This window comes from Conger conger, chromosome 1 (genome assembly GCF_963514075.1).
Source record: "Conger conger chromosome 1, fConCon1.1, whole genome shotgun sequence".
Classification (NCBI taxonomy): Eukaryota; Metazoa; Chordata; class Actinopteri; order Anguilliformes; family Congridae; genus Conger; species Conger conger.
The window spans coordinates 22,432,500-22,445,610 of record NC_083760.1 but is presented as its reverse complement, the minus strand read 5'-3'; the positions used below and the strand labels follow the sequence as shown (position 1 = coordinate 22,445,610).

Genomic DNA, 13,111 nt, shown 5'->3' with positions numbered 1-13,111 from the left:
CCAACCATTTACCATTTACCATTCATGGCATGCCCCCACAAGATGATACTGTGCTCTAGCCTGGTGGCTAAGGTGACCTGGAGGGTTGATGGGTCAAGCCCAAGTTTTGCCACAATAACATCAGTGCAGCTGCTGGGCCCCTAATCCCCCCACATTGCTCCAGAGGGGAGTTCCGGGGTTCCTGCTGAATCTAATGAACTGTAAGTCGCTTTGGATAAAAAGCTAAATAATTGTCTACAAGAAAAAAAAAAGTGTTCCTGTGGTGCTGTATGTGGGCATGATATGGGGAGCAGTTGTGATGACAGCAAGGGGATTTTTGAGTGTGTGGGAGAGATTGAAACCTGTATATAGATAAATGGATAGATAAAGAGAGAAAGAAAGAGAGTGTGTCTGTTCAACTTCGTTTTCAGTGTGTGTGTGTGTGTGTTCACATTCAAGTTCATTTTGTGTGTGTTTCAGTATCCATATTCTGCTAAAAAATGTAGTTCCTGGTTGGGAGTACAAGTACATACTGCAAGAAAATAATTCTTCCTGGGGAGGAAGGTAAATGGTTGGAATTTATATAGCACCTTTATCCAAAGCGCTGTACAATTGATGCTTCTCATTCACCCATTCACACACATACTCACACACCAACGGCGATTGGCTGCCATGCAAGGCACCGACCAGCTCGTCAGGAGCATTTGGGGGTTAGGTGTCTTGCTCAGGGACACTTCGACACAGGAGATCGAACCGGCAACCCTCCGAGTGCCAGACGACTGCTCTTAGTGCCTGGGGTGAGGATGGGGTGTCTAGACCCAAAGATGAATCTAGTTTGAGTCACAGAATTACCCAGGAATCCTGCATGCCATACTATCAACAGCCAATATTTTACGCCGAGTCATATTTGACCGGTAACACCACAGATGTTTAAGAGACCTACAGAATTAAATAAAATGGTGACCATTGGTTTTGTTGTGTTTATATTTTGTTTCAAATACAAATAATCTTAACTTGATTATATAATATTCAGTTTGCAGAGGTTCGTATCAATTTTTGTTCTTTCTCTTGCTCATCCGGCAGATGGCAGTATATACCATTGCAATGTTGTAATAATCCCGGATATGAAAAGAAGACGACTGTAAATAGAACTCGGCAAAATGTCTTGATTTTAGCAAAGTTAGCTAGGCTAGCTCACCTTAGCGAGTGATTAAGAAAGTTAACGTTACTTAGATAATTTAGCTACATGGGGAATAACATTTTAATCCATAGCTTCAAGGCAATGCACTCTTTTTGCAGTGTTGTTCGATCATTTAAAAATGTGTTTATAAGAGATTTTAGGATGTATTTTAATCTGATGTTGGGTAACGCCAGCTCATGTCTGCTTAAATACGGTTTGCTGGCTTGCACGTGAGGCCATGAACCGTTAATGTAACTCGTAAAATTAACGAACTAGTTGGGATTAGCCTAGTTGCACGTCATTGTGGTTTTAGCTACGCATCAGGTTTAAAACCGGTAGCTAGCCGGTGTTAGCCAACATACTAACCTCAGATAATTGCAAGTGAACTAGCTAGCTAAACGTTAGCTGGCTAGCTAATTACATTATGATCTGCGTTACCTAGCGTTTAGCCATGTAATGTAAAGTTGCAATAAATGTGCTTGCTATCTTGCCACACGATGATAAAATGCTTATCAAACGAAGTCCAAGCCAAGCTTCGGTCTGGAATAGCAATATTTTCATTACAACAGTGTGTTGAAGAACTCGTCTTGAATGGCATAGATGCTGGGGCGACCTGCATTGCTGTGAGGTTGGATATAGAAGCGTTCAAAGTGCAGGTTATAGACAATGGCTCCGGGATGGGCAGGGAAGACATGGAGCGGGTCGGAAAGAGGTACTTCACAAGTAAATGCAGTTCCTTAGAAGACCTGGAGAGTCTTCGGTTTTATGGATTCAGGGGCGAAGCTGTTGCAAGCATAGCTTCTCTTGCTACCCTGGTGGAAATTTCCTCCAGGTCCAGGCTGTCAGGAAAAACATTTGTGAAAATCTTCAAAGATGGGAAGGGCATGGATGTGTTTGAGTCTGAGAGCTGTCGCCCATCAACCGGGACGACTGTGGTGATATGCAACTTTTTTCACAACATGCCAGTGAGAAGGAAGAGGGTGGATGCTGTGCTGGAATGTGAACGCATCAGGCAGAGGGTGGAGGCCATTTCACTTATGCACCCTTCCATCTCCTTCACCCTGAAGAATGACTCTACTGCAGCCATGGTGGTGCAGCTTCCCAAGGTGAAGAGCACCTACTACAGGTTTGTCCAGATCCATGGTATGGCAAGGGCCCAGAAGCTGGCAGAAATTAGCCTCTCACACAGCCAGTTTGAAATGAGTGGCTACATTGGGTGTGAGGGACACTACAATAACAGCCTTCAGTTCCTGTTTGTGAACAGTAGGCTTGTCCTGAAAACCCGCATCCACAAACTGCTGAACTTTCTTTTGAAGAAAACAAATGCTTCGGGCAGGCAGAATGGAAATCAGGGTGGGTCCCCTGCTATGGGAAGCCCAAAGCAACGGACTGAGGCGCATGGGGTGTACATTATCAATATTAAGTGTCATTACTCTGAGTATGACATATGCCTGGAGCCAGCTAAGACCCTCATTGAGTTTAAAGACTGGGATGGTGTGCTGTCGTGTGTGGAGGAGGGGGTGAAAGAGTTTCTCACCAGAGAGAATTTAGTGGCTGAGATTTCTCCTGAGGATGTCTGCAGTTATGTCCATGGGAATTATTGTATTGAAACAGTGGGCGGCACTACGAGTGTGAAAGACGACGCAGCAGTGCATGCTCTTCCACCCACGCTCAGTATGACTGAAGAATTATACAATGGGAACAAGCTGATGTCTAAATCTGTTCGCAGGATGTTTGAACAGGATTTAGTCAGGACAAAAAGTGTCCACGTAGATGAAGGTAATACAGTGGGCGAAGAGCCTGTTCACTGGATGCATGCACAGGATGACATGGAAGATGATACGCTGGGTGAAGAGCGAAAGAAGCTGAGAATAACTGAGATTCCAAGAGACCAAGAGCAAACAATGGAACTTGCCCCCTTGAAAGTAGCATGCCTATCCCATTCATTCGATTCAGGGGGTGATGAAAGGGCAATTAAATGTGATTCAGTTGCATGGACTAGTACGCAGAAATCTGAGCCCCTGAAATGCATTATTGAAGGTGTGGTGAGCCATCAGAATATACAACTAGAAACTGTTGTCGGTACTAGTGATTTTGGATGTAGTGAACTACAATGCAGTGTCAATACAAAAACCTTGATAATGGGTGAACAGCAGAGTATAAGCCAAAAAGAGTGTATAGAAAAAATAGATGACATAACCCTTGACCGAAAAATTTATGAATGGTGCAATGAGGGGCTGCTGCATCACACCAGTTTGGAAAAGCAGACGGGTGAGGCAAGTGAGTTAGGAAGGGCAGCTCTGCAGCTTGGTTCAGTAGGATTCATTAAACACTTGGTACCTCAGCTGCAAAATGCAGACGTACCAAAAACCGACGTACCAGGGGGACTAAGTAGGGCGTGTTCCCTAGGCCCGGTTTCAGCTCAGGATCTGCTGCCACTCAAGGAGTGCCATTCCAGGGGTTATGGGAGTTCAGCAATGGTACCTTCAAGTCACTCCACTCTGTCATCTCATAAAAGTGACATTTACAAAAAGAGTGAAAGTTCAGCTTTTGAAGCTCAGGAAAATCATCTTTGCACTCCAAAGAGAAAGCTTTCATTGTCAGGTGAGCCCTCTGTCATCACATCAAAGGCCTCCAGGATCAAGCCATGTCCAAAACTGGCTTTGTCAGTGCAGACTGGATCTCTTGACAGATTCAGGAGAATGTATGGAAAGCTGACAGGAGCACAATGTTGGCCTCTCGAAACAGCATTTGATGCCAGAATGTCCCAGACAGAATGTACATCTGTTAACACAGAGAAGCTTTCACTCTGTCAGTCAGAGGAAAGTGAAACAAGTGAGACTTTGAAAAAGTATTCTTCACAGCTCAGTGATTGTTGTGTAACTCTCTCAGAGTACACCAGACTTAAGCCTTTTACAGTTCAGACCAGGGGCAGCAAAGGGTCTCTTGCAGCCAAGCTCTCACGTTTGAAACAGAATCAGGTAAAAGATAAGAGCAGTGAACTGGAAAAGCCTCTGGAGGAAGCTTCATTTTTTTCCGGCTCACTCAATTGTACATTGACAGACAAGCTCATGCAAGATAGTTGCAATACGGAAGAACGGACTTATATTCCATCTGATGATGTCGCCCCAGACCTGAACGCTAACCATCATCATTCTCAAATGGATGTGCACTCTTATACATGTGACTGCACAAAGTGTGCAGATGCCTGCAAAAATGCCTTCACCACAGCCCAAACCATACCCACTCCAATAATCTCTGTTGGAGATTCTAGTGCTGACTCAGTGCTAATATTCTCCACCCATAATCCAGATGTCTGTTCAGATGAGGTGGTAAACCCCATTGATAATGACGAACCTCCGTGCATTGATACTACTCAGGGAGAAAACAAGCAGAGTGAAAGTGTAGCAGTAGGGTCCAATGATTGGTTGGAACACTTTGATGATTCCATTGGGAAAGTGGTCTACATTAACAAAGTGACAGGACTCAGTAAATTTGAAGCTCCTGCAGCAGAAGAGACCCATGTTCCATGTACCACAGATGTCACCACCATGTCAATTAGTGTCATCTCTAGGAAAGGTAAGCTGTACTGTATATCTGCTCCTCACAGTAAACCATATCTGTTTGGATTCCTTTACAGCCGGTGTAAAGGAAAACTATTCTGAAACCTATTGTCTAACAAATGTGAGTGTATATATGTAACACTAGTCTTTTTTTAAAGTAAAAACTGCTTGTCTCCCCCTGTAGGATTTGAGTACACATGCTACCCATTTCAGTCAGAGCTAGTGTTGCCATTCCTACCTAGGTCAAGAGCAGAGAGAGTACTTAGTTCAGGGCTGGACCATGCAGGTAAGATTCTTGATATTCATATTTTAGCAGTACACCTTAGAAAGTCAGCTCTCTTGCAGTGTGTTCCTTTTTGAGCAGTTGTATGTTTCTAGAACACATTTGCCATTACCCCCTGTGTTTTTTTCATTCAGATGGTTCAGAGGCTGCCAACTCACTCACCTCCTTGTTCTCTGAGTGGTCCAACCCAGTGTTTGCTCGACCTCCAGAGGTAGACACAAGGACACACCTGTACATTCATGTAATGGTATAATCCAGAAAAAATAAAAGCTTCTGTATATAATCTGTCAAAAACTAATGGAAGTTGGAATATTTTAGACTACATGGATGTGATCTAAAAAGTATGTATATTACAATGCTTTCACTCGTATTAGATGAAGTACATCAAAAATGATGAATAATTGCTGAAATTCTGCTCTATATAATTTCATATTTGATCACTGTGCCATTAGAGACTGATTCTTCTTTAATATTGTTGTTTGCTTTGTTTGGGGCAGGTGGCTGTTGATGTGACCTGTGGACAGGCAGAAGGCCTGGCGGTGAAGATCCACAACATTCTCTATCCATACCGATTCACCAAAGACATGATCCACTCCATGAAGGCAAGCAGAGATTACAAGCCAGCATGTGCTGTGTGATTTTGTTTCTTCATCTGAATTCCCTTGTTTTAATTCTAAAGTGAGTTCTTGCATTCTGTCCTTTTTAGGTGGTCCATCAGGTGGATAAGAAGTTTCTTGCATGTCTTATTAACACAACAGACACGGATGCAGAGAGTGGTGATACTGAAGGAAAGTAATGTGATTATACGCAGTTATTGCAGTTAAGTATTCCGTTGTCTTTGAGGTAATCGTGTGTGTCCTTTGGAACTTCAGGAAACCTACTGGTGTTGGTGGATCAGCACGCTGCTCATGAGCGGGTCCGGCTGGAGAACCTTATCACAGGTGAGATCTGCTTTTTTCAGGAAATATACCGTATGTCACACCTACATGCACATGGCTTTTACAGTCCGGCCCACCTTAAGTACAGCTGCTTCAAATATTGCATGCTATTAAAGTCTTTTTAAAAACACTTTCAGATCATTTTCGTCTACAAAGAGCAGCTAGAGAAATGGTTCAGTGTTAGAACGGTGTATAAAACATAGTGAGCCATACAAAAGTTTTAAGGGTATGACTTATTAATCAATATACAGGTATTTATAAAATATAATTTTGTATGGTGCCCTCAATATGGTACGGCAACTGTGGTTGATCAGACCCAGCACATTAAGACCCAGCACATTCTCCTCTGGTGTGATAACTGCACAGCTAAGCTCAAGCTATCCTCTTCACAGCTCAGCTTGTCGACTACTCAGTCAAAAGATGCAGCAGGTGGCAGCACATAGCTTTGGAAATCACAAGCTAGTTTACTCTCTCCTACATTTATGAAGGAAGTTGCTGCAATGTAAAGAACATACTATTACAACTGAACATTTCAATTTGCGAGAATACAGAAATGGGGTTAGAATTGGGGAATTGGTTCCAAACATAAAGTTACTAAGTCGATGGTCCAATATAGTGACTTAGTGTTCAGGAGCTGACCACATGTTCAGGATGGGTAACAGACTATGGGTAGGTGCATGCAGCTGGGAAACACAACTGGTCTCATTGCACTAATATAAGAGTAGAGAGGGTTTAAGTATCACTGCTTAAAGGACTGCAGATGCTTCAGGTGCAGTGCTCCTTGCATGCAGGGTTGCTTTGGCACAATCAGCCACAGTTGGCTTCTAGAAAATGTTGTACAAACATTTAAATGAATGAATAGCAATATGTTTTTGTGAGTTCATTGATTTGTAAGAAAGATTTTCTGTCTCCATGTAGAATCCTATGAGGAAGACCCTGAGGCACCTGGGCAGAAGCGTTTGTGTTCCTCCAGTGTCACTCCTCCCCTGGAGATCGTGGTCACAGAGGAGGAGCTTAGGCTACTGAGGTCAGTACAGCCTGCACTGGCTACTGTTGGATACAAATCTGCAACACAATAACAGCTCTGCACAAGTGAGAGTTTCAACAGCTTTATACAATATGCATGTCGGGTCCAGCGCTTCCAAAGCGGAGAATAATGCCTTATACTTTGTTATAGCTTATATGCACATTCTGTTGCTGGGGAGAGTGGGGCAGTCCCTATCTCCCTCCAGTCAGCAGCCAGCACATGCACCAAGAGAAACAATTCTAAGCTCTGGAGTCAATCCAGTGTGGCCCCCTCCTTTGTGGTTAGGTGGGCTCCTGTTTTTCTGCAAGCTCTGATGATATTTGAAACAAATGTTTCTGATTCTCTTATCTTACTGGTATTCATGCCCTATGACACATATTTGCTCTTTGTTGCTACAGTTCAGTGGAAATTTCCACTGGTAGACAGCTTCTCTCTGCACATTAGTAGAAGTGGGCACATATTAATGCTTTGCACAAATTACACAGCTAATGCCATATGAGCTATATTTCGTGAACCAATAAAGATTTTCCCACACTACCAGTTGGATAAACTGACACAACCTTTAGGTTGGTCAGGGTTTTAGATTATGTGCAGTGATTAATATGGTTGGCTTTACAGGTCCTGTCAGCCCTTCCTCAGGGGCCTAGGACTGGAGATAAGGTTTGCAGAGACGGGGGATCCCCACTTGCTTGTGGGGAAGGTGCCAATGTGTTTCGTGGAGAGAGAGGCCAGTGAGCTTCGCCGAGGGAGGCATACTGCTACCAAGGCTATTGTGGAGGTGACCTCTCATTTGGACAAAACAATCTTTATTATCTTTCCTTTGACCTAGATAAAAAGTTTTATTTGTTGAATGGTTCATATACTTATGCACAGATCGCATGAAGCATCATTTTGATTCTTGCCTTGTGTATTGTTCTCATCTAGGAATACATTCGAGAACAGATTGAGGTGAGTTGCATTTCAGTCAGTGTGAAAGCCAGTCAATGAATAGTGTTTCTTGAAAGTGGTGACTTTCTTTGGTTAAATGTTATGTAAAATCGTTTTGAGTTTACTTACTGAAATACATTTTTATTTGGTAGCTGTGATGAACCCCTCCTTTAAAGCCTAGGTGTGTTGTACTAATGATTGGAAGGGCAATGGGTGCTTTTTCAATTTCGCCATTACGCAGAAGGTCTTTTGACTCCCCGTCTCACGTTTGCAGTTATTGCGGTCCGCAGGCCGAGTGAGAGGGACACTGCCTCTAACTGTCCTGAAGGTCCTGGCTTCTCAGGCCTGTCACGGTGAGATCACAGTCCACAGCCACATCTACTCACACAACATCCCATTAGGCTGCAGGGTGTACTGTTATTGTACATCAATCACAGGGCTACTCGACTGCAGGTCCGGCAGGCCACAGCGCCTGCTGGCATTTGCTCCAACCACGCACTACACCACCCGTTGGACCAAGGAGGTAAAATAATTAGTGAATTCAGGTGGTGTCGGGCAATACCTGTAGTCGTTGCGGCCTAGGGTACCTGTCGCTGAATAACGGCTATCTATCGCATCTGTCCATTCAGATCATTCGTACCCCCTCCTTCCATTCAATGTTTTTGTTCTAGCAGGATAAACCAAGAACCATGATTTACCATCTTTAGCTACTCTACCACTGAATCAAACAGAATCATTTTGTGTTGCTCTAATGTTCTCGGGTGTGCCAATTACAGGAGCAATCAAGTTCAATCACAGTCTGAGTGTGGAGGAGTGTTGCAGCCTGGTGGGCTCCCTCTCGACCTGCCAGCTCCCGTTCCAGTGTGCCCACGGCAGGCCCTCCATGGTCCCACTGGCTGACCTGCTCCATTTGGATAACCATCAGCAGGTACTCTCAGGTTCCCCTGAACTCTAACACTCGGTGGGCCACTGGATAATTGTGTTAACTTCTTGTGGTGTGTTAACATGTAATATCTATTCAGCTTATTCGTCTGCTCTGGCAGATACCTTACAGGCATTCAGACTATTTACATTTCATTACAGTTGCAACCAATGTTATGCTGTAGTTTAAATGATTGCTTGCAAATGCCTTTCATATAAAAGTATTCCACTGAAAGTGGAGAAAGATATAAAGTTTATTTAATGTGGTCCATTCATACATCTTCCTTTTTTTTTCTTTTTTTTCTCCATAGGAATCTTCTAAACCAAACCTCCGAAAACTCAGACAGATGTATCGAGCCTGGGAACTATGTGGACAGAAATAGTTTTGTTTTTTGTTTTTTTTTTTACTGTTGAAGATGCATTCCACAAACATCTTGTGGAGTTTCCTCATGTATTTATTTCTGCTATTTCAATTCAAATTATTTAATTTATTAATTTACCCTTTCATCACCCTTTAACAATATGGACCTAGAGAATTTTACCTAAATATTGCAGATTCACCTTCATGTAATTTCATGTGTTTCTCACGTGTATGTGTGTACATCTGTGTGTATAAGGAGCTTGCCATTTTCAAAAGACTAATCCTAAATTCTTGGTGCCAGTAAATCGGTTTTCTGGGTTTAGGTTTTAACTCAAAAGACCCTTTGATGAATGAAATACTCTAAATGTCTGTAGCATTGAAAATTGACACAGAGGGTTGGATTAAATGCTGAGTTTTATTTACTTGGTTATGATCATGATTTATTTACAGTTCATGATCTTCTGGGTGGTAGAGTTCACTCATTAGACGATAGATGTAAGATGGGGCGTTCCCTCCGATGTTTGAGATGAACAGTGTGATGAGTTCGGGAGGCACGTAGTCAAACACAGGGCAGTGCACATTCACCTTGGACAGAATTTCACCTGTAAAACAAACACAAACAATTGCGAACAAATTCATGACAAATCCTCAAATGAACTTTTACTTTAGTCAGCATATTTTGTACTTTAATTGCCAGTATAGGTTTTTATGACTTGATCTACAGAGAACATACCTTCTGTAAATGGAAGCACTTCCTGTGGCGATACAAATTTGTGGAAAGTGTCTTCTTCATTTGGAAACTAGTGGCACAAATAGGAAAACAAAAATTCCAGTTACTCCTTGACTCCTTCACAATTTTCGATAATTTCCAATGCGTCATAGCTCTGTATAATCCTCTGAAGCTAACATTATGTGATGAGTTCATCTGCACAGTACATGCTCATCTGGAGGGTATTGAGAGCGCATGTGTAGGTTGCTATGCCCTCACCTGTGGTGAGAGTTTGAACATTGGTGCACAGACGATGAGCGGAGTAGAGTGATGCTTCGCTGCCAGTGCCAGGGTGTGAGTCCCGATGACTGCACGGAGTCCGCCATTAGCCAGTACCGTCTGTGTGCCAATAATGACCTGGACAGACAATGATATGCCTTACACCTCTTCATCGTTAAATGGCATTATTTATTTACGTCTTTGCAAGTAAGGTCTTGCTTTTAGCATGCTTGTTGACGTGTGTCTTCATACCTTGTTGACCCGAGACATCACAGCGAATATTGCAGCATCAGTGATGACTGTCGTTTCAATGCCAGCAGTGGAAAGGCTGGTAGCCATTTCATGGCCCTGAAGGGAGGGCAAAGAGAAGCTTACAGATCATTCTTAACCTTTTTAAAAATATATTTCTAATTTTTTTTATCACTACAAAGGAGCTACTAATGCATTCTTATGTGATACTGCTCAGATTCCCTTTTTTGTGAAGGCAAGTGAAGCACCTTGAGGTGAAATCACCATGAAAGGTGATTATAAATTATTTTTTTGCCATTCATAATAATGATAATAACAACTACTAGGATAGATGTTCACAAAAACTTATCAAAGAGGAATTCTGTGAGTCCATCTCAGGTACCTGGCAGAAGGGCGCACATTCGGCGACGATGACATGAAATTTGCGTTTGCGCGCTGCATCTTTGAGGAAGGCTTCCACAGTGCGTGAGCGCCCTATGGTCATGATGACCTCGTTGGAATGAATGTGTTCCAGAGCCTGCATGGCGATGTTGTCTGTGGTTCCCTCTAGGTGACAAAAAGACATTTTAGAGTGGTGTGTTTTCAGTTAATTAAACAGTTGGATTACACAATACAGTCTAATTATTTGGACAGCGACACAAATACGTGTGCCTATTTGCCCTGTACTCCAGCACATTGGATTTGAAATGAACCAATGAATATGAAGTTAAAGTACAGACTGCTGCCTTTAATTTGTGGGTTTTAACATCCTTATTGTGTGAACCATGCAGGAATGGCAGCCAATGTAGAAACTGATGCCCATGTTGAGACCAAAAGTAATTTGACCACTGGCTGCTCAGCTATTTCCTGGCCAGCTGTGTGTTTTGCATCATTCGATCAAAATGAGCAATGGACAAAGGAGCTGAAATGGGATCCCTTGTCTTTATTGATGTGACTGCTGACAGGATACAGAAACCTCTGCTCAGACCCAAAATGCCTTCATTGGAAGGCACTTTACCTTGCAGCAGGACAATGACCCCATAAACACTGCTAAAACAAAGGAGCTTTTAAGGGTCAAAAAGTGGAATGTTCTTACCATAACTGGCCAAGTCAGTCACGTGACCTGAATCCAAATGAACATGGTTTCACTTGGTGAGGACAGTTTTTGCCTTCAACTGAAGCCTGGCAGAACATCAGCAGGGAAGAGGCTACCCAGAGTTTGGAGATGTCTACAGGCTGCAGACTAAAGGCGTGCATTAGTTAGTACTTGGTTACAAGTCCTTGCATTCGATGGATGCCTTAAGTCTGCAACCCAGGCACATCACTAGACACGGGGTAGCCTCTTAAACATAAAGTTTGGGCTAGCTAAAATGGGATTAATTCCTACATGGATCATTGGATATGGATGCAAATACCATTACCATAACATCATAGTCGTCGTTTGGTTTCAAGTCCAACGTTTGCTATCGAGCAAAAAAAAGAATTGAGCCACTGTCTAAATGCTTCCGGACTGAATTAACAAAGTCATTGGTACACTGTGTATAGTGTCGATGGGTTAACATACCAAGCTCTGTGAGCAGCTCATTTATGGCCTCAATCACATTGGATTTAAGAGGTGGGAAATGCTGCCTGAAATTCTCTTCATTCAGCCCACCAGATGTCAAGAGTTTGTGCAGCGATTCCTGCTGATCGGTCTCCTCGCTGCTTCCCCCCGACCTGAGCCCAAAATGAAGGAGTATCGTGGGAATTCACAGTATTCAAACTTCGTCATAGAATCTTAAAACCTTTGACGCAGTCAGGTGAGCCTGGAAGGCTGCACACAGGCGACGATGATACGTGACGCATGAATGTAGCATCAGATGTATCTTACGAAAAAAGCGATCATAGCCTCGACAGTGGGAAACTAGCATGCCCACACGTCCACGCTATTACACGACAAGAGGCGCCCACTCACCTGGCATACTCCTCTCTGATGATTTTCAACACCCTACGCACCATGTTCCCGACAGTGGTTTCTGATGGCTGGGCTGCGGTCATTCTTCTCCCCTCCTTGCGTATAATATCCATGAGATCGCCTACATCACAATTACCAACATTACTTAGGCCTACAAGCTATAACATGTAGGTGTAACTAACGTTAGATGTCGTACTATGACCATGGCTAAGCCCACATATGCTATCGTCATGACATGACGCACATGATAGAGCGCTGTCATTTTCAAGAATTCCGTCACAACACTGACCTTATGCGAGGCGACTTACATATCATCAAGCTAACTGCATACTTGCATAGCTAACGTTAGCTAAATTAACAACAATAAAAAAAAAACTAGCTACCGTATCTTCCAAGAACCTAACTAACGCTAGCAGGGAATTCTCCGTGGTTCTGACCTGCACTGGTCCATCGTGCCTGTGCTGTTATTCTTCGCAGCAAGGCTGCTGTTTTTCTCGCAGTTTCTCCTGATCCACGGAGAGGTCCAGTCCCACTGCCGCCCCGTTTCAGCTCCGCTATGAAGGCTTCCGTTCGCTCCGACAAATCGGTTTCTCTATCTGCGCCTGGCATATTCTCGATATTCTGCCTTGTTAATGAAGCACCCCTTTTCACATAACTCCCTATCCTGCTTTGCCAATTTCGACGGGAGACAACCCGGAATTACCATGTCGCACTGCCGCTGAAGGCGAGAAGACTTCCGGGTAATGGGCCACGTCATTATTT

The 13,111-nt window shown here is 43.3% G+C and overlaps 2 protein-coding genes across 3 annotated transcripts; one reads left to right on the top strand and one right to left on the bottom strand.

The window, feature by feature from the left end:
• Nucleotides 1–1,125: 1,125 nt before the first annotated feature.
• mlh3 (mutL homolog 3 (E. coli)) lies at nt 1,126–11,006 on the top strand. Of its 2 annotated transcripts, XM_061236714.1 has the most exons (12): nt 1,126–4,738; nt 4,907–5,008; nt 5,140–5,216; nt 5,503–5,607; nt 5,712–5,797; nt 5,882–5,946; nt 6,862–6,970; nt 7,589–7,748; nt 7,895–7,918; nt 8,172–8,250; nt 8,674–8,825; nt 9,130–11,006. In XM_061236714.1, the coding sequence occupies exons 1-12, from the start codon at nt 1,633–1,635 to the stop codon at nt 9,199–9,201; spliced, it is 4,137 nt and encodes a 1,378-aa protein (XP_061092698.1). In that variant the 5' UTR covers nt 1,126–1,632; the 3' UTR covers nt 9,202–11,006. The 2 variants fall into 2 exon arrangements, with proteins under 2 accessions (XP_061092698.1, XP_061092708.1); XM_061236724.1 differs by lacking the exon at nt 4,907–5,008.
• eif2b2 (eukaryotic translation initiation factor 2B, subunit 2 beta) lies at nt 9,576–13,077 on the bottom strand. Its single transcript, XM_061236735.1, has 8 exons — nt 12,787–13,077; nt 12,350–12,470; nt 11,960–12,111; nt 10,799–10,962; nt 10,420–10,515; nt 10,168–10,305; nt 9,913–9,979; nt 9,576–9,781 (listed from the first exon to the last, which is right to left on the bottom strand). The coding sequence occupies exons 1-8, from the start codon at nt 12,956–12,958 to the stop codon at nt 9,624–9,626; spliced, it is 1,068 nt and encodes a 355-aa protein (XP_061092719.1). The 5' UTR covers nt 12,959–13,077; the 3' UTR covers nt 9,576–9,623.
• Nucleotides 13,078–13,111: the final 34 nt, after the last annotated feature.

What these genes read in the sequence shown, in the direction of transcription:
- eif2b2 (XM_061236735.1), bottom strand. Translation starts at nt 12,958, where the DNA reads ATGCCAGGCGCAGATAGAGAAACCGATTTGTCGGAGCGAACGGAAGCC. An exon ending in ATCAGAGAGGAGTATGCCAG is followed by an intron (nt 12,112 to 12,349) that starts GTGAGTGGGCGC and finishes TTTTGGGCTCAG; the next exon opens with GTCGGGGGGAAGCAGCGAGG. An exon ending in AATGTGCGCCCTTCTGCCAG is followed by an intron (nt 10,516 to 10,798) that starts GTACCTGAGATG and finishes CCCTCCCTTCAG; the next exon opens with GGCCATGAAATGGCTACCAG.
- mlh3 (XM_061236714.1), top strand. Translation starts at nt 1,633, where the DNA reads ATGTGCTTGCTATCTTGCCACACGATGATAAAATGCTTATCAAACGAA. An exon ending in GAGGAGCTTAGGCTACTGAG is followed by an intron (nt 6,971 to 7,588) that starts GTCAGTACAGCC and finishes TTGGCTTTACAG; the next exon opens with GTCCTGTCAGCCCTTCCTCA. An exon ending in CTACCAAGGCTATTGTGGAG is followed by an intron (nt 7,749 to 7,894) that starts GTGACCTCTCAT and finishes GTTCTCATCTAG; the next exon opens with GAATACATTCGAGAACAGAT.